Raw genomic sequence first — 21,626 nt, forward strand, 5'->3', positions numbered from 1 at the left:
CCTACATCTGTACCAACACACAAAAATAAATGACAAACAACAAAATGGCACTTAAAAGAGTCGGGACTCTCATTCTCTATCCCTGAGTCAGATAACTCAGAGACAGACACAAAGAAAGAAGAGCGAAATTCTCGCTATCACCACCCCCTCCCATACATACAAAAGCTAATTTCTTGTGTGATCTGATTTGGGTTTGAATCAAAGGCTTTGCACTGTAAGATGAACTATTCACACTTCTTATTTATTGATTCAAAATTGAGTAGGGATTATAGAGCTGGTAAACGAACATCTGTATATAATAGTTTTCTTTGTCTAAGCTTTCTTTGTAGTTACAGTGTATGTAGAATGTATGTATGTTTATGTATATAATAGGCACATTCTTCAGACATATTGGATGGTCTTTTGATTTTCATGAAAGCTTGCAAATACAAACCAGATTTCTTTTAACAGGGGAAGCTGCCCTCTACTTATTCAATAGCAGTGCACAGCAGCTGTTTGAAGTAAAAGCTTTTCATGAAGAATATCGTTCTTGGTTTATAGGTCAGACTGTTCAACATGGTGAGTAACATAGTGTTTCCTCTCCCTTACCCCTAAGTGTAACTAATATTCATACATTTTCCCCCCGTAAATTTACTGTTGTGTCTCCTAATTGTAGAGTCCAGTCACACAGTATCTCCACCTTCTGAGGCACTCACATGCCATCTGGATTTAGCCAGGGGTGGGGCTTTGTGGTCTCTTAGAAGACTGCCTTTGGCAGCCTCAATTAGACAGATGTTCATGTGTCTTGAAAAAAATCAAATTGTAGTAAACTCAAGTGCCACGAAATATTTAGCTTTCCTTGTCAATCAACCTGACAAGTCCCCAGGGAACGTATGTATATTTTAATTTGACGGAAAAAAGCATAAATGGACCCACTTATTTTAGCAATGAAATATAGTTTCAGGCATTGAAACATTTGGTCCCTCTTCCTTTCACCTATCATTCTGGTTCCCAGAAAAGCTTTGGGATCTCAAGCCGATGGTTCTTTTTCTGAGGCTGGTATTTAGGAATTTCATAACCTGGAGCAAGTTCCCCTGTTTATTCACAGCCCTCTCCTCATCCTAGTCTATCTTTTTAAATAGAAGGCAGACAGCTTTCTGTACCATCTCACCAAGGATCTAACAATGTTTTTATCAATGAGGATGTCACTAGAGAAAAGTTTCTTGCCCAGTCAATTACTGCATCCTATTTTATTTGATATTTTTTTTCTAGAAAAAGTATCATTTAATGACAGGGAACACACAATTTTCTAAAAACTGTATATCTTCTTTAATTGCATTATCCCTAGGTGTGTGTTTAATTCTAAATTTCCTTTGCACAGGTGCATATAGGAATAACCAGATTGCAAGTAATGCTGCTGTAAGCTTTGACTTGCTGTGGATGGGTGTTGAGCCAAGGGAGTGTGCATGCTTCATGCTGCTGATTATGTTGAATTTTCTATGTCCCCTTCTCCTCCCACCTTCTGCCTTGGCCCCTGAGAAATAGCTGTCCTCAGGAACCTTCACCTGCATTTTGTTTAGAAGCCTGGAAAGGTGTTCCTAATTTCTTTGAGTGCTGCAGGGGCATGTATAAAATTAACTCCTGTACCTCTGAAAAAGTTGTTCTTCTGATGATAATTCTCCAGCTTTTTGTTTTTGTTTGAGTATTCTAGCTATGTATAAGTCTGAAATTCATTAGTTTTGCACTTCCTGTAAAATGGGTCCGTGTTCAACCTAGTTTTGTTAGTGAGCCTTTCAGGTTCCTGAGTGGAGTTTCCCTGTCTTTTCTCCCATTTGTCTGACATATCGATACTTGTGTCATGGAATCTCTCATTCTTGATTTCCTGCATCCCCTGAAAGAGGAGCTTGCTCCAATTCCCTGTAATTCATGTTATCTTCTCTTGTTGGCCTGTTTTTTCTTTATATCCCACTGCTGATGCAAATGCACAACCTGGAGGATGGGTTGAACTGCCTCTCAAGCAGTAACATATTTGTTGTGGCTCTTAATGATCTAGACTACAGAAGCTGCTGTTTGAAAAGTGTAACATTACCTCCCTTTGATAGCCAGCATGTCACCTTCACAGCATGCTCCATCTTCAGCTGTTCCAGAAACAGACCTGATCTACACCTAAAACATAGATTGACTTAGCTACGTTAGTCAGGAGTGTGAAAAAGTAAGCCTACCAAAGCCTCGGTTTAGACACTGATAGGTTGACTGAAGAATTCTGTCAAACTAGCTACTGGCTCTCAAGGGGGTGGATTGAGTACACCACTGCAGCTCTGCCATTGTAGCACTTGTAGTGTAGACATATCCTGAGTTCCCTGTTGCCTTCCAAAGGCCTGTCTGTCTTTCTGCCTTTTTATAATTTATTTTTCAATATTTAATGATGATCTCATTGTTTGGATTTTTCTCATATTTTTCAAGTGACAGTAATGCATTACTAGACTCATTGCTACTGGAAATGTTGTTTTTATGGGAACAAATTAGTGTGTAGAGAAATAGAAATACATTTAGTATTCTATGTCCCCAAAATACAAAAAAGCTTCTTTTAAAAAAAAAATTGCTTTCTCAGTGCTATGATGGTACCTTCCAGCCATCAGATTAAAAGGTACCAATGACAAGGAATAGATGACTGTAAGACAGAACTTGGGGAATGAGGTTTCATACTTATTTAGCGATCTTACTCTAAAATGGAGAAGATTTGGAAATAAATATGCAAATTAATTAAAGACATCACAAATTATAATTTACCATTGGGCCTGTTGGTTCTGTTGTTAGGTCTTCCATTGGAAAATCAACACTTTTTGAAATATGAAAAATGAATTATTAGTTGTAAGCCAAATGATTCACCAATAACCTGATCTTGGTTTGGCAAGATTTAGGAAATACAAAATGGGAAAAGTATGTTAAAATTTCATTCCCTATTAGTGAATTAAAACAAAAACCTCTCTCTAGCTGTCAAGTCCAAATATCTGCACTCATTTTTGGTTTTCTAATGTCAAATGGTTGATCTTATCTAATGAATTGCTTTCATGTTACATTGTTGTTTCCAATTATCTATATTGAAGGCTCTGTTAAACGAAGGCCCCATCCTGCAAATGGTATATATTATTAAACATACGCACTGGACCATATTCTCTGGTCTACTAAGTTCACTTTGTGTCACATAAGAAACCAACAGAGAATTCCCCCATGCAGAGGGAATCTCTGGCCTTTGTAAAGCATGCAGATTTCAGCTACAACTCATCTTCTGCTTCCTACTGCAGAGCTTGCTGCCTGATGTAAGTGGGGAAGGGGCCACAGCAGAGCGAGGCCTCATTATGCCTGATTCTCTGCTGATGGAAGGGATTTCTCCTGTAGCATTCATTGAAGCTAGACTCCTGCAGCTTTAACTTATGCCAGGACTAGGGGGAGAGCAGAATCATTGAGCTACAGTCAGCTTCCTATCAAGACACCTGTCCCGCTGTATTTGAACGTGGCTTAGGCACAATTGAGAATTGAGCCCTTTTATATTAAGGCATTTATAAAACAAAATAACAGAATTTACTTAACTGCTCCATGAAAATGCTGCAGCCCCATCAGTAAAATTAAAAGGAAATAATCAAGCTGCCTATGTTATGTTTCTGAGAATAAAATGTTCTTTCATCTTTCTGTCCATAGATGGACGCCTATTGTTTGCAACACCAGTGGATCCTTTATTTCTGGTGCTTTTCTACCTCATAAAGGCAGAGAAAGAGGTAAGTGTCCTTGATTCTGGCATTAGAAATTTTAGGGGAAACAGCTATTTATTACTTTATTTTCTCTAAAAGTTATTTTAATTCTTTAAAGTGGGACTCCCACGCTAAATGAATGTTAAATTATATTTCACTGGAGCATAAATACATGTCCCAGACAGGTTGTTGTCATTTTTGCCACTGTTGTTTGGTAATCAAAGATGTAGTGGATTGTCAGTAAAGGATGTTATAGTTAAGGTTACATTTTGATTTTGATCATAAGCCTTATATTTCTCTCTCTGATCATAATTATCTGAAAAATTTTCAATTTCATCTGAAATGTTTCATTTTTGGTCTCATTCCAAAGGTGAATATTTTGGAAAGTTTGAGATGAATTCATTCATCCATTTTTAATTATGAAAGGTGAGGGAAACAAAAATACTTTTACCACTCTAGAAAAATGTGAAGATGCTGCTTTGCACATTGATGAGTTTAAAAATGGTTGACCTTTACAAGTTGAAATTTCCACATGTGTAGTCCTTACTGAGGACTTACCTCTAAGCCAGTTTGCCTAACTAAATATAAAAATTAACAAAACAAGCTGAATTATAAGCATTGGAAAAATCCGTTTTGTGACTGCTCAGCACAAGATTTCCCCCTAACATTTGAGTTACATTTTTTTGGCGCCAGTCGAACAAAGCACTTAAACGCATGCTTAAGTACTTTGCTGGATTGGGGCCAGGTTGCTTAGGACTTTGTGGAATTCATAGATTCCAAGGTCAGAAGGAACCATTGTGATCGACTAGTCCACCTCTTGTATAACATGGGCCATAGAACATCCCTGAAAAAATGTCTAGAGCATATCTTTTAGAAAATATCCATTCTTGATTTAAAAATTGTCAGTGATGGAGACTCCATCATGACCTTTCGTAAATTGTTCCAATGGTTAACTACTGTCACTGTTAAAAATGTAAACCTTATTTCCAGTCTGAATTTGTTTAGCTTCAACTTCCAGCCACTGAGTTGTTACACCTTTCTCTGCTAGATTGAAGAGATCATTATCAAATATTTGTTCCTGTGTAGGTACTTATAGACTTAATCAAGTCACCCCTTAACCTTCACTTCGTTAAGATAAATAGATTGACATCCTTGACTCTATCTCTGTAAGGCATGTTTTATAATCCTCTAATTATTCCTGTGGCTCTTTTCTGAACCTTCTCCAGTTTATCAACATCCCGCTTGAATTGATGGCACCAGAACGGGATATAGTATTCCGGCAGCAGTCACACCAGTGCCAAATACATAGGTAAAATAGCCTCTCTACACTCAAGATTCCCCTGTTTATGCATCCAAGGATTGCATTAGCCCTTTTTGCCACAGGGTTGTACTGGGAGCTCACAATCAGCTGATTTTCCAACATGACTCTCAAATCTTTTTCAGTGTCACTGCTTCCCTGGATAGATCCCCCCATTCTATAAGGATGGCCTACATTCTTTGTTCCTAGAGATTGAGGCCTATGAGTCCCTGTGACTGTGGTGCTTGGAGGGGCTACACTGAGAATGCTTATTCAGGGCAAACTGCAAAGAATAGGGCAGACAATCCCCAAAACTGGTGGTTCTTCTTCGAGTGATTGCTCATGTGCATTCCACAATAGGTGTGTGTGCTTGCCACATGCACCAGTGCCGGAAGTTTTTCCCCTAGCAGTACCCATAGGGAAGCGCCCCTAGCGACCCCTGGAGTGGTGCCGCCATGGCACGGTATAAGGGGCACTGCGCGCTTCCCTCACTCTCAGTTCTTTCTTGCCTCCAGTGAAGGTTCCTTGGAACTGCTGTACTCCAACTCTCAGCTGTAGCTTTCCCTGTTTGGACTGTCGTTTAGTTCGTAGATAGTTAGTACCTGTGTGTGTTTAAAAAAAAAAAAAAAAAAAGTTATATAGATAGAGTAAAAAAGTGCGCTGGGGTCGGGGCATGCCCCGCGCCCCAGGCTTTAAGTCATGCAACACTTGTAAACGGCCTATACCTGTAAGTGATCCACACACTAGCTGCACCTTAGAGACTAACAAATTTATTAGAGCATAAGCTAACACACTAGCTGTTTACGCTGTCTTGGGGAAATCCACCTCAGCAACCGCTGCAAGATTTGCAGATCATTTAAGCCTTGGACCAAGAAGGAGCGGGACATACGGCTCCGAGCCATATTGATGGAGTCGGCCCTGACACCGCTATGCCAGTCCGAGTCGGCACCGAGCACCGCAGCATCGATGCGCGCGGCAACCCAGCAGTGCCCTCCACCAGCCAGCACTGCTCCCCATCCACAGGACACTCTAAGAAGACGAAGAAGAGATCTTCTCTGTCAAGGCACCGGGGCAAGGCTGGGGGCAAGACTAGACCCACGTTGGGCAGCTCTCGATCCCCCTCGACCTCGCGGCCTCTGACTCAAGTTGAGCGGAGTAGCCCAGCCCACTCTGAGCCGGCCTCCGCGGACGCCAGTGGCCACATATGGGTGCCCTCCACGCCGGAGGCCCTGCAGGCGGCTTGAGACATAATGTCTCTCCCGGTACCAGCTGCACCGACCCCAGCGGCTCCCTGGTCCAGAGGCAAGCCAGCACTCGGACCGCCACAGTCGCCACCCGGGCGGTACCGCTCATCGTCGAGGGAAGGTTCCCGACGCCGTTCTCCACAGAGTGACCACACACATACCCCCCACCCCCGCAGCCCACGCTGGTCCCCATCAACCCCCACCAGATTGTCTCGTTGGGTGCTGAGCAGCAGGGAATCCAGGCACCGCTCCACATCGAGGAAGTGCAGGCCTCAAGATCAGAGCGTGCCCCACCGGGACTGGGACAGACGCCGACTCCGAGAAGCCGCTGTAGCCCCTCCCGGTACCGATGTTGATGCCGCTCACGCTCTCCATCCCAGTTGAGGTCCCCAGCACGGCACCCCTCCCGCAGCTTCAGGCGTAGATCGCTAGCAACCGGCTGTCGCGGATCTGCCCGACGGAGCCGTTCGCAGAGCAGCCATTACAGACGGTACTCCCGCTCCTCTACACCAGACTCAAGGTCTCGAGCCTGGCACAGTTCACGGCACCGTTACTCGTCCCCATCCCGGGATAGCCGCCATTCGTATGCCAGCCCGGCCTCCCCTCGGAGCCGACAGCTGGTGGACCGGGCAAGTCCGGCGGGGCAGCCTGTTCCAACAGTGCCACAGCAAGTGCAAGTAATAGGGGGTAGCCGTGTTAGTCTGAATCTGTAAAAAGCAACAGAGGGTCCTGTGGCCCCTTTAAGACTAACAGAAGTATTGGAGCATAAGCTTTCGTGGATGAATGCCCACTTCATCAGACGCAAGTAATGGAAATTTCCAGAGGCAGGTATAAATCAGTGTGGAGATAACGAGGTTAGTTCAATCAGGGAGGGTGAGGTGCTCTGCTAGCAGTTGAGGTGTGAACACCAAGGGCGGAGAAACTGCTTCTGTAGTTGGATAGCCATTCACAGTCTTTGTTTAATCCTGATCTGATGGTGTCAAATTTGCAAATGAACTGGAGCTCAGCAGTTTCTCTTTGGAGTCTGGTCCTGAAGTTTTTTTGCTATAAGATGGCTACCTTTACATCTGCTATTGTGTGGCCAGGGAGGTTGAAGTGTTCTCCTACAGGTTTTTGTATATTGCCATTCCTGATATCTGACTTGTGTCCATTTATCCTCTTGCGTAGTGAATATACGTATATATATATCCTATTATCCTAGAACTGGAAGGGACCTTGAAAGGTCATCGAGTCCAGCCCCCTGCCTTCACTAGCAGGACCAAGTACTGATTTTGCCCCAGGTCCCTAAGTGGCCCCCTCAAGGATTGAACTCACAACCCTGGGTTTAGGAGGCCAATGCTCAAACCACTGAGCTATCCCTCCCCCCAGGGATATGGCAATATACAAAAACCTGTAGGAGAACACTTCAACCTCCCTGGCCACACAATAGCAGATGTTCATTGGCGTGATTCTCGACGCGGCATCGGCCGGAGCTTCCCTCCTGCCGGACAGGTTCGAAACCTTGAGGGAGCTCATCTGAGTGATCATGAGATTTCCTGTGACAGCTGCCAGGGCGTGCCTCCAACTCCTTGGTCACATGTCAGTGTGTACATACATGGTACATCACGTCAGACTCAGGATGCAGCCCCTTCAGTTCTGGCTGACCTCGACGTTCTCCCAGTCCAGAGACAGGCTGGACAAGGTCCTCACCGAGCCCGAACCCGTTCTAGCCTCCCTCCGTTGATGGGCCACCCCAGAGAACATGCTCCGAGGGGTCCTGTTCAGGAGCTGCCCCCCAACTATAGGATTGGTGTCTGATGCGTCAGACTTGGGGTGGGAAGCCCACGTGGAAAACCTCCAGACCCAAGGCCTGTGGTCCACACAGGACCTAGCCCTGCACATAAACGTCAAAGAACTCAGGGCATTCGGTCTGGCCTGCGTGGCCTTCTGCTCGTGCCTTACGGGCAGGGTAGTCAGAGTTCTCACGGACAACACGGCCTCGATGTTCTACATCAACAGGCAAGGTGGGGCCCTCTTCCAGGAATGGGACTTCTATATAGCCCACAATATCAGCCTGGAAGCCCACCACTTACTGGGTATCTGGAACTCTCGTGCGGATCGCCTGAGCCAGGACTTCTCCTCCCAACAAACGTGGGGCACGCCTCAGGTGGATCTCTTCGCAACCAGGCAGAACCGCTGGTGCCCTCGGTTCTGCTCCAAGAGGGGCCTGGGCAAGGGCGCGATTTCCGACGCCTTCCTTCTGTCCTGGTCGGGTCAGCTTCTATATGCTTTTCATCCAATTCCGCTGATCAGCAAGGTCCTAGAAAAAGTCAAGACAGACAGGGCTCGCGTCCTCATGATCGCCCTAGCATGGCCCAGGCAGCACTGGTATGGGACTCTTACGAGCCTGTCCATGGCCCCCCATGGCCGCTGCCAACCCGCCCAGACCTTCTCTCTCGGGACCAAGGTCGCCTCCTCCACCCCAACCTGGCAGCCCTCCACCTCACGGCATGGTTGCTCAGTGGCTAGGCCACAGGGAGAGGACCTGCTCAGAGGGCGTCCAGCGAGTCCTCCTGGAAAGCAAGAGGCCCTCCATGCGTCAGGCCTACCTGGCAAAATGGTCTAGGTTCTCCCGGTGGGCCGCGGATCGCGGCATCTCACCAGTGGCTGCTCTGCTCCAGCTTATACTGGATTACCTCCTTCATCTGAGAGCCCAAGGCCTAGCGCCCTCATCTGTCAAAGTGCACCTGACAGCGATGTCGGCCTTCCACCCGCCAGTGCAGGGCCACACAGTATTTTCTCACGCCATGACCCGTCGATTCCTTAAGGGCTTGGATCGCCTCTTTCCTTACGTTAGACCCCCAGTCCCTCAGTGGGACCTGAGCTTGGTTTTGGCCAGGCTGACAGGGCCTCCATTTGAGCCTCTTGCTACATGCTTCTGGTCCCATCTCTCATGGAAAGTAGCCTTTCTTGTGGCAATCACGTCCGCTAGGAGGGTCTCGGAGCTCTTGGCCCTGACCGCTGAACCCCCGTACATGTATTTCATAAAGATAAGGTGCAGCTCCGACCACACCCTTCGTTCCTCCCTAAGGTGGTCTCCGCCTATCATATGAGCCAGGACATTTTCCTTCCGGTGCTCTGTTCCAAGCCCCACACGTCTAGTGAGGAGCGCTGCCTCCACATGCTAGATGTGAGATGGGGCTCTAGTCTTTTACCTGGAACGAACAAAACCATTCAGGAAGTCTTTGCAACTGTTCATCGCCACGGCCAAATGCATGAAAGGTCGGCCGATCTCCACTCAGCGGCTCTCCAACTGGATCGCTTTGTGTATCCGTACTTGTTACGACCTGGCGGGAGTTCCCCCACCACCGATTGTGAGGGCGCACTCGACACGGGCGCAAGCCTCATTGGCCACCTTTCTGGCTCACGTCCCTATCCAGGACATTTGTAGCGCTGCCACATGGTCTTTGGTCCACACATTCACTTCGCATTATGCGATCGTCTCCCAGACTAGGGAGGACGCCAGGTTCGGCAGAACAGTGCTCCGTCCCGAGTGTCTGTGAACTCCTACCCACCTCCAACAGATATAGCTTGGAATCATCTATTTTGGAATGCACATGAGCAATCACTCGAAGAAGAAAAGACAGTTACCTTTTCCATAACTGGTGTTCTTTGAGATTTGTTGCTCATGTCCATTCCATATCCCGCCCTTCTTCCTCACTGTCGGAGTTGTCTGGCAAGAAGTAAGTGAGGGTGGTGGGAGCACGCAGCGCCCCTTATACCGCACCATGCGGTGCCACTCCAGGGGCCGCTAGTGGCGCTCCCCTACGGGTACTGCTAGGGGAAAAACTTACAGCACCGGTGCACGTGGCAAGCACGCACACCTATTGTGGAATGGACATGAGCAACACATCTTGAAGAACACCAGTTACAGAAAAGGTAACTGTCTTTTTATTCTATAACTAGATTTCACCAAACCAGTAACCAAACAACTTCTGTAATACCTTACTGGTTACCAAGAAACCAAAATACGGTCCCCTTTAAGCAATCCAGCCTTTGGCTTCCACCCAGACAGCCAAGTCTAATATAGTGACGGTTACTAAAAACCTTATTCACCATATATAAAGTGCTACCAATCCCAAGAGAGCAGATGCATTGCCCACCAGGTCAATGAATATTTCATATCTCACCCACACTTACAGCCAATTCTTATTAACTAAATCTAAGATTTATTAATAAAAAGAGAAAAGAGAATTGTTATGGTTAAAAGATCAATATACATACAGATATGAGTAAAGTTCTTATGTCTGTTTCATAGCAGAGATGGTGAGGCTGCTGATCTGCAAAAGTTCTTCTAGAACAGTGTTTCTCAAACTGGGGTCGCCACTTGTGTAGAGAGAGCCCCTGGCGAGCCGGGCCGGTTTATTTACCTGCCCCGTCCGCAGGTCCAGCCAATCGCGGCTCCCACTGGCCGCAGTTCACCGCTGCAGGCCAATGGGGGCTGCTGGAAGCGTCGGCCAGTAAGTCCCTCGGCCCGCGCTGCTTCCAGCAGCTCCCATTGGCCTGGATCAGCGAACCGCGGCCAGTGGGAGCCGCGATCGGCCGGACCTGCGGACGGGGCAGGTAAACAAACCGCCCCGGCCCGCCAGGGGCTTTCCCTACACAAGCGGCGACCCCAGTTTGAGAAACACTGTTCTAGAATCAGTTCAATAGGTTATAGTCCTATAGGCAGTCCATGTGCAGAGCTTGTTCAAATTCTTCCATTAGAATTTCAGGATGGATCCAGAGTAACCTGGAGACCTCAGTCCTGTGGGCTTAGACTTTCCTTGTCAAAGTTTAAGCAGAACTGAGATAAGATAGGGATCAGGCCCAAGTCTTCTCTTATAGCTGAACAAGCCATGGTCACAGCAGGGTCTTTCTTGGATGAGAATAGCTAATGTATATTGTTTTTGAAGCTGATCTCTGTTTCCTGGTAACTAGTTGTATTCATTAGCATAAGGCAATTAACCATTCAAATAGTTCACAGGTAGTTTACTTATGTGGAATTTACAAGTTTCAAAGAAAAATGAACCAATAATATTATTACACTAAAAGTCCCATCTAATCCCTTTTTGATCTCCGAATCAATAGAATACAGTAATGAATCATTAAAGACAGGAACAGAATTTTAGCATGTACAAGTGAATTAGATCACATTGTTAAACTTCTAACAAGATATAAGTAAACACACACAAATACAATTATAATCTATTCTTGGTTTTCAAACAGTATAAGCAAACATATCAGAGTTTCTAGTCTACTTAATATGGCTTTGATAACTGTCTACAGGGAGTGATCCTGTTTATCATTTCAATACCTTCTGTTGAGGAGTTATGGGTCATACACCAATTGATCAGTCTGTCAGTGTCACACCACACTGCAAGGGCTCAAAGAGGGAGAAAAATTAAAATTAATATATGTGAAAAACCTCCAGACATGACCTAAAATAACTTTAAAATACTACCATTTTAAAGTAATTTATGTTGCAGCCCTGCAGGGCCAGAAGTGAATGCTGGTTCCCATCTGGAAACAGAGAATCTCCTCTTTCCTGTCATCATAAAGCACCTGAGTCTAGGCCTGTAGAGCTGGGAGATACTGGAGTTTGAACTAATAAGCTGCTGTTTGTGTAGGACTGAATAGTGCCTGTCCTGAGCCAGAGGTAGATGCAACTTTTGTGGAGAACCCACATGTTTGTGGGGAGGAGGAGGAAACATTTCTATGGCAGGTTGATCTTAAAGGAAAAAGGTGGCTGTTTGAAGTAGTTACAGGGGTTAGAATGTAGATAAATCCTGGAATGGCAGATTATGGGCAAAGGTATGCTTAAGTAATCCAAGGCAGATAATAAATGAATTGATCACATGGCTCTGCAAATTCTCATGTGCAATTTAAAAGTACAATACATCAGGAAGAATAGAAAAATGCATTTAATTAGTTAATGTAATCTCTTGTCCATGAGCCAAAGGACACTAGCTTATCTAACTGGAAGAATTTAAATGCCACTCTTCAATCATGCCAAATGGAGGCAGTAAATTCAGGTTACTTATCTGAAAGGCTTCTCTTTCCTTTAGTACCTATTTCTTGTTTCTCCCTCTAAGATTCCCTGTTACTGTTTCAATGAAGAAAAAGTATATGGATGGGAGGGAATTATTTTCTTTATGCTTTTAAGTTGTGGATTGAGGATACAAAATCTGTTATGCATGTTCTTTTAGCAGTCAACACCTGCTTGATATTTCTAACCAGTAATTTAACCTATATTGTGTTGGAAATGTTTCATCGTTTTATGATAGGGTAACCATAAATATGTATGCTTTATAGTATTGTAGTCCATCACAGTCTTTATAGTAGTCCACATTCTTATAAACAGTTATAGAAGAATACCTTCAATGGCTTTCCATGTACCACACTTCATTCAGATTTAGTAGCCTTTTGAAAACCTTATCCACAGATTAATTTTAATATAAATGTATTGTTTTATTCTTGTAATCGTTTTCTTATTTTGATTATCTCTACTTTTTTCTGCACTAGAAACAAATAGAAATCCTTTGTTTTGTTTTGCACCTTGTACATTTCAGTTGGTTATTTTATGAATTCTCTGATTGCTTCAATGAGATTATTCTCTAATAATGAATGCGGTTTACGCAAGTGTTTTTTTGTCACCCTGACCAGCATAATGACTTCAGCTTTGGCCCTTAGAGACCATTCACTCTAAGGATGGAGAGCTAACTGAGCCTTTGTACTGATGTGCTCAGGGAGATTTCCAAAGGGAAAGCTGCCAATTGTGCCAAACTGTGCTGAATAATTATGCATTGTAATGTCTGGCAAAGGCGAGATTTGTTTGATGGTTCTGTTGTGTACAGTGCTATTTAAGCTGTGCCAAAACCACTTTATGTAAGACTTTAGGCCAAACTGGAACTCACTTTCCAGAGATGAAAGGTTAGCACTATGTTCCTTAAGATGCACTGCTCCTCTGAGATTCCTCTTTATGGAAAGTGAAAAAGCAAAATTTGAATGAAAGTTATGATGCTGAATTTAATCCAGCAGGTTGTGTCTAGAAAAGCTGTTGGTACACATTAACTACTGTAACATGCTGTCATCTTCCAAAGTAAACCCTCTGTACTTTGCATTTGTTTGTCTCCATGATGTTTTACAACTGGACCTTTTTAAGCACACTAATTGAAAAGTTCAGTACTTTGTAAGTATTTACGGTTTTGAAATATTTCTTTATAGTTTGTTGCTCTGTAAACAGAATATGTCGTGGTACTACTAGCAATCCAGCCTTTGTAATCCTTGGTTTAAGGCATTAGCCATAAAACATTTAATGGTTTATTATATTTTTGCTATTGTTGACAGTAATGTTTCTATAATCCCTTTGATTTTTTTTTTTCAGAAAGGAAAGTTCCAACCACTGGATCAAGTTGTGGTTGATTCAGAATTTTCTAGCTGTACGATGTTGCTACAGTGTGCAAGAGTTATGGACTCACTACATCATGTGATAGAAGAAAAAGGTACAAGATTTGGGATGTTAATTTAGCTAACCGACTAATTCTTCAGCTAATGTTTGGTTCTGAAGGGTGTATTTATTTGTTTCAGTTGACCTCTGCACAGTGGGACTAGAAGCCACTCTGATGCTAAGCCAACAGCACTAGGCACTGGCTTTTACGTCTTGTTTCACCAAGCATCTTTGATGTGCCAATGTAATCTGCCACATGTCCTGCTGCATTTTATTATTGGAATCCATTCATGTGGTTGATCATTCTCCTAAATTTGCAAAAAGTTTTCCCTCCATAAAGTAATTGCCATGTTTGGCAAATTAAACCTTTCTCTTTTGTTTATAACTTGTATCTCAGGTTCGGCTCTATTTTTTAATTTTATTTTTTAACTGTGTATGTATGTGGCTGTGCATTTCTATGACTGCAACTATAACCACCACAACTACAGTGAAATCAGGGATCAGCAAGAGTGCTTTCTCAGTAGAGGAGGGGTCTTACTAAAGATTAATCAAAACTGTACTCTACTGGAATACTTGAAGATTTTTAAAAGTGCAAGTTTACGCTGAAAAGTGACTACGTAATAATAGCACCACCATGCTCATCATTTTGTGAGTTATATCTGTTGATCTTAGCAATAAAAAATTTTTTATTGCTTTTATTCTGGTTAGTTGGGCTGTTTTTGCCAAATTACATGTGAATGAGCTGGATTTTATTCCTTCTTTTGCATCAGCAACAGAATTGTTTACTCAGTTACACTTGTATATTGCAGTTGCACAGGTATTGCTGAAGGCCTAATTGAGCATGTAGACGCTCTGTTACTTTGGGTGATATGTGTGATAGAAAGAACCTAGCTTGTGTTTACATTCCAGGTTGAGTTTGCAGGGTTGGCAAGTAAAACAACCAGCTTTTCATTTATAAATGTTTGATCTGAAAAACATTGAGACAATAAACATGTAACCCCCTCAATGTCATTGGCTCAGAGTAGAACTGCACTTCAGTGGTTGTTTAAGGAATGATGGGGCTTCCTTTTATAAGTGATCTTTATTTCAGTATTTTAAAAGGTGTTGCACTTGGCTGAAATTATATACTGCAGCTCTAAATTAGTAACATACCGTTCCACCATTTGGTGGCATCAAAAATGATATATCATTAAAGTTGTAAAAGGAATCCGAGTGGTTCCCTTATCCTGTGAGCAATATCTCTTTTTCTGTTGGTAAGCATCACATGGGTCTTGGAGTGACTCTTTTGCCAGTTGGATGGTCCACTAAGGAGCAGTGGCACCAGTGTCCCCTGTGAATTACAAGCGCAGTATATGGAGAGTAAGCAGGCCCAAGCTGGGATGGGCTGTGAGAGGCATTTCAGGAAAGGAGAAGAGACAACACAAGTGCCTATAGTTTTGCACAAGCTTATGATGTGGTGTTAAAATTAAGTAAAAAGAAAAATTTATTTTAAAAAAGTCAGCAGTTGTCTGCTATTGCTAGCTTTGTTCTGAAAGGGGTGTTGGTAGAATGAGGTGATAAACTGTATTAAAGAAAACCTGAATCAACTCCATCTGTCAAGGTTATACACATACTGTCCTTGATCTTTACACAGAATTCCCATTGATATTATTGGGAGTTCGTGTGTCAGTTGAGGACAACATATGGCCCTAACTGTTTGTTAGATACATTTAAATGCATGGCTTTTTTCATAGCACAAGCTTGGCAGACATGGAAAAGAGCCTTCATAATTCATAGCAATATCGTCTGAAAATTTAAGACTTGTAAAAATCCCGAAGGGTCCTGTCTTTCAGATAGGGGCCCCCTTCTGTGCTGACCTCCTGACTGAATGGAGAGGTAATCATTCAAGAAGGATACAGAAGTTAGAGAAAACAGAATCTTCCACATTGGCCTTCTTTTTCCATTAAAAAAAAATCAACCAGTTTTTCTATTTCTATGCTGTGTAGAGCACCTACAAGGCGCTAAGGTATGCGAACAAGAAGGCTTGTTTGAACCAATTCCTGTAGCAATGGCAGGCTGCAGTTGTCATTGACAGCTTTGGGAGGGAAGATTTAGGCAGTGTTACAAGGATAACTACCAAAGAATTGAAAAGTAACAATGGAACAATAAGCACCACAAACAGAAGAAAAATACTAAAACTTGTATCACTTATTGTTTCATGTAACTTAACAGTAACCTGGAGAGGCATGTTGAACTTTTAGGGAACCAGATATATTCTCACAATATGAGATGATGTTGTGTCCTTATAGGTAAGGGTTGTGTTGCATGTGTTCAGCCATTTCTTCCTAAAAAGCTTCATTTGAACATAAAGTAGGACATGCTTCCATTGAAAATAGTCACCTTTATTGCAGTGAGAAAGCAGGACCAAAAGAGAACATACTGATAACACTGTTACTACCTATTTGTTGTGACCAGGAATACTGAATGGATACTGGCTGCTGCCAGAAATGAGAGGATTTAATTATAAAGCAAGGGTGGAAGGAAATTAGATTTCTATCTTCCTTAGCCTCAGCCTGGCGACATAGATGAAAGAAATTCTGGGACACAAAGTAAACTTTCATTAAGAAAGGAGAAAGTGTCCTTACTATTCCCAGTTACACGTACAACAAATAAAGTAACCCAGCTGTGGGCCTGGCTGGAAACCTGTGCTTAGCTTGCGAAAGAGGGTAAACAACTAAAGAAATGATACACACGTCAAAGGATGAAAGCAGGAAGTCTTGTCTGTAGAGGCCTTTCAGTGGTAGTTGAAGGTGCACAGCATCTCACAGGATTGGGTCCCAGGTCAGCGCTCAGATTTACCGTTCTGAGTTGCAGATTATTTTGTTTGGTTTCAAAACTAACTCTTCAGAAAGGCTCACGTTGCACATAGTTTTAGCAGATATGAATGACTGTTTACTTTAGAGCTAGATTGTGAGTTTGGGCACAAAAGCCTAGACAAAGGGGTGGCGCAAAATCTGCGCTACCCCATGAGTAACCCTAGAAGGCAGTGTGACACACAGATATGCCTCCGGGTCACTGTTTCTCCCTGCTTCCTCCTTGCTCTGGAGTGGTAGTAATTTTACTGCTGGTTTGTACCAAAAGTAAATTACAGTCTCCTCAGCCCCACCCCCATGCTGGTCAGCGAGTGGAGGAGGAGAAGCCAAGGTTCTATCCACCTACTCCACTGAGGGAATAACCTGGTTTACTCCTGAGCCACCCAGACTAGAAAGTCTGTATAGGGGTAATAAGGAGGAGTGGGTTATTCCCTTGCATGGATGCCTAGTATAAATCACAATGTAGCCCTTAGGAAAAAAAATATATATAAATATATATATATATATTATTTCTTAGCAAAAATATAATAGTGGTTACCATAAAAAGTTCTTCTTTCTTAACCTTATCTCAGTGTTAGTTCTGTAAATAATATATGCAGTTATAGTACAACAAAGCAACCTCTGGGAAGCGCCTTTATTCCTTTAGACAAATGGGAATTATTTACTTTTGTTTATACATAAAATATGTATGCATATAATTTTATATAATGTATAGCCATTTCAGCAACTGGCAACAAACTCTGAAAGCCAGCATCTTTATATTTTGTTTTGAAATATGTAAAAATGTGATTGACTTTAATTCAGTGGTTTTTATACAATGTTCTTAGTCATAACCATTTCTGGGTCTCCAAGTGCTGCTTGTCCCATTTGTGTCTGTTTTATGGATTGTATCTTGGAGCAAGAATTTTAGCTATTTTTTCTCTTTTACAGCACCACACACATTAATATGTAACAAATACACTCGGGGCTGTTCATCGCGTCTCACGTTTCCTTTCCACCAACCCACTACTCACTTGTCATTCAAATCACTCTTAAAGATTTACTTTCTCTAGTATTCACAAGAACTATTGGTATTATGACTAATGCATTTTTTAAAGAATCTAGTGCTTCTCTACTAAGGCCTCTCATTGCTCTGTGTACTCTACCTTATTTGAGAGTAAGCTCCTTGGGGCAAGAAGTGGCAGAACATGGTGGCAGTGCTTAACAAATAAAAAAAAAAGCATAACTAGCACTGGGAATCTGGGTAGTAAATTCTGAACCTAGAGCACTGATAGTTTACACTTGCTGGGCTAACATTAAGAAGTCCCCCTGCCTGGCACCCAGCAGCCAGGGCACTGAAGCAGTCAGAGTTCTGTTTCTGTGTAAAAACCACTCTGAACTTGCATTCACCTGCTTCGTTGGTAGAGGAAATTACTTCTTTCTGTTCACTAGATCTAGGTGAGGGGGATTGTTTCATAATAAGTTCATGTATGAGGGAGAGACTATGATAGAAAAGGATTAATGAAGGGTTATGAACTTCAGTTTGTGAGTGTTACTCTTTGTTTCGTTTTGCAAGGCAAAAGTTGCACTGTGATCTTGTCTGATGTGATTAATATGAAGAGCCAAGAAAACTTACCTGATTAGAATAGCTAAATAATATTGCCAAGCTTGTATTCCCAGAAGGTAGGAAAAAAGGGGCCATATGAGTTTCTGAGTTATGGAAAACACTGAGAAAATAGATGTTAAAATGTGCTTTAGGCAGTTTGCTCAACAATACATCAGGGAAACTTCCAAGTATACATAGCGATTATCCAATTGCTGAACATATTATTTAATTGTAGAACCACTTATATTCCATTTGTATTTCTCAAACCCAATCTTTCCAGATGTCTCAGACCAGTTTTATAGGCACCAGACACATTAGGGAACAAAAGCCTTTCCAATATATTCTCATATTATCAAACATAGTCGCTAACTCTCACCAATATCAAATGTGCATTACATGTAAAATCCATGTTCCAGTATTGAATCCTTTTGTCAGCAGTTTGTGACTTTCACAACTCATTTCAATTCTTCAGAGGTCTCAAATATTGTCAGTTCCTAGTATTTAATAGTACAAACTGTCAAGTGCATAAAGTACTTTCAAACAAAGTGATCTCTGAAGGGTTCAATGTAATTATTTTTCATATGTTTTAATGAAAATGGCTTCACAATTCTACATTTCCTTCCCTAACTGAGTCACTCTGATTCATGCTGTTTGGGGATTCTGCCTGGAAATCTGCTCTTGAACTATTTTTCAACATGGATTGGGGGAGGATGGCAAGAGGATGTCCTCTCCTCGAACTTTCTCAGATAAGGGAAATCCAAAAATTGTACATTATATTCTTGGACCTAAATCATGTTAGTTTCTTTGAGCAACAGGTTCATGTATCCCTTTTCTGCTTCTATCAAACTTATTTTCTTTTAAGACCCATTTAAAAACTTTTTTTTGAGTCCCAAAAGGCTGTAGCCAACAATATCGCAGCCAACTACTTTATCTGCAATGGATCAGTTATAAAATGAAGGATAGTATTTGGAGTTTTCTTTTCTTTTTTGCTATGTAAAAGTATTTCCTTTTTTATTCTTCTACAATGGTCTAGGTGAAATTAAACTATATCTTGTATGTAACATTCCCCCAGCCCCTCACCACCCCCTGCTATGCACACACAAAAAGTACATAACAATTAGATATTTGTATGCAATGTGAAAGAGCCAAGATACACCTCAAAGAAGGAAATGCGGAAGGAACCATAAATAAAGCATTGTTGGTTGTTTGCAGGGAGGGAAAGAAACTCCATGAACCTAGTGCTGGAGTATGGTATCAGACCTTTTAAATTACTTAAAACAGATGTAAGTATTTATGGTAATGTTATATAGGTTATTAAACCCTATTGAAATACCTGTTAAAGAGCAAGAATGAACTGTTGTGTGTTCTAAAGTCTCCTATATCATCTTATTAAACATTTCATTCAATTTCCTGACTTTATGCACTATTAATTTAGTGTGCAGTTCTATGCTGAAATTTTCCTGAAACCTTTGTAATTTCCTCTCGCGTTTGCCCCAGCACACCCAGATAACTAATCATTCATCAGCAATGAATGTTTATGCTCTCATAGTTGCAGACATGGAAAATATTTTTAATACATATATCATAATTAATTTATATTGTGCTTAACAAATAATAGATAAGATAACCTTCCCCAAATAATTTGCGTTTCACTTTTTTTTAAGAACTACAACTTGTTTGCTTTGACATTTATGTTAAATTATTTCGAAGCAGAAGGAGGTGATGAAAAAGAAAATGTTGCTATCCACCTTCCTATGAGTCTTTGGGGGAGAATGCTTGGAAGGACAGTAAAATATTTTTTGTAAATCATTCTTTTTTCTGCCTTTGCTGCCAGATGCATCTGTTTACAAAGTCCAGGTTTAAGACATGAGGCTTAACAACAAATTGACTGGGAACTGAACCTGAGACGAAAAAACAGCTGTGACCATATCACTTATAAATGTAACCGTCTGTTGGCATGTGTCAAAAGGGATTCAGCAAAGCACTTAAGCATGTGCTCAACTTTGATCGTGTAAATAGTCTCATTGAAGCCACTTTTGAAACCATTGGGACTGAGACTATTCATATACTTAAATAATGCACGTGCTTTGCTGGATTAGGGTTAATTAGAGAAAATTAGATAATTATCAAGTTGCATGGATTTGTGAACATCAGCTTGCTGTGTTGTTTTTCCGCATTTCCAATATTTTTAAGTATTATTACCCTGATGACATGTGCAAACTATGAAATAACTTCCATGCCTTATGTGCATCTTTTGAGTTTTTAATGTATTGAAAATGAAAACCAATTATGACTTTATTCCCCTGTTTTGTTTTATCCCAGAAATTGGCAATAAGAAATTTTATAAGTACAGCCAAGAGAAGACATTGACGTGGTTAAAGAAAAAGGTAATATGTTTCTCTTTTGCTTTTAAAGAACTTTTTTGTTCAAAATTTAAAATAATAAGAAGTTTCTTCACATTATATTTGAATCACAAAACGTGAGTAAATTCAAAGTCCATATCCAATTGAACAAGAGCAAACACATCAATAAAGCTGTCATACTTTAGAATGTGACAAATATAAAGTGTTAAGGAAATAGCAGATTTCTAGCAGATTCCCTCTTAGATATAACCAGACTGTGGCTGGTCCCTGCACGGGCGCAGAAAGGTCCAGGGTAGGCTACAATTGCTATTTCTATGCTGTCCCTGAGCTCATGGACTGCTCTTTGCCTTAAAGCATGGGAAGGAGGCAAGGCTATGACCATTTCTCCCTCCCTAGTCCATAGCAGCCAGCAGAGCTGGCCAAACGTGGAGGGAAGCACACTTTGAACACTGCTGTGATTTGATGCAACAGCTCTGTTCCTCATGACCTCTCTACATTGTCTCCCCTAATACTGTTGGGGTCGTGCAACTATGCATCTCCCGTGAAACAAGCCTGCCCACATTCTCTGTGCCTAAACGAAATTGTACTGTCAGGTAAGCTCTACTTGTCCACGCTGCTGTACACAAAGAAGCAGATTATTTTAATCAGAATAGATCTACTGCAACGGCATCCATCAGAGAACATGATTAAATGTATGTCAATCACAAGTTGTAAGGGAGCCTTGAAAAATTGTCATTAACATTTACCAACCCAAGTACAAAATCTACTTCCCACCTTTTGCCATGATCATGGAAGGGGTGTGGGGATAACAATAGTGTTTTGCCTGTTAAAGAAAGTACTGGTCTGGGTTGAGTGGAATTTTTCCAAGACTGGTATAAGGGAAAAATATCACTGGAGGAGCCTATATAGTTTCACATCTCTGATATTCATTTTCACATCAATGGCTGAATATTTATGTTTTTGCAGGTGCCTGTTATATTGTTATACTGTTCTTGATCTATTGATAAGGTTAAGATTTTCTCAGGGTATTTTTAGTAAAAGTCATGGACAATAAACAAAAATTCAAGGAAGCCTGTGACCTGTCTGTGA

At 41.9% G+C, this 21,626-nt stretch overlaps 1 protein-coding gene across 1 annotated transcript in view; it reads left to right on the top strand.

The window, feature by feature from the left end:
• Window positions 1–21,626, top strand: part of RNASEH2B (ribonuclease H2 subunit B) — a 52,252-nt gene that overhangs the window by 17,966 nt on the left and 12,660 nt on the right. Inside the window, exons 3-6 of the mRNA XM_065412118.1 lie at window positions 451–558; window positions 3,679–3,755; window positions 13,675–13,792; window positions 20,497–20,561. Coding sequence (XP_065268190.1) covers window positions 451–558; window positions 3,679–3,755; window positions 13,675–13,792; window positions 20,497–20,561 — 368 coding nt within the window. The remainder of the gene's footprint in view (window positions 1–450; window positions 559–3,678; window positions 3,756–13,674; window positions 13,793–20,496; window positions 20,562–21,626) is intronic.

This window comes from Emys orbicularis, chromosome 1, assembly GCF_028017835.1.
Source record: "Emys orbicularis isolate rEmyOrb1 chromosome 1, rEmyOrb1.hap1, whole genome shotgun sequence".
In the NCBI taxonomy this organism is placed as follows: Eukaryota; Metazoa; Chordata; order Testudines; family Emydidae; genus Emys; species Emys orbicularis.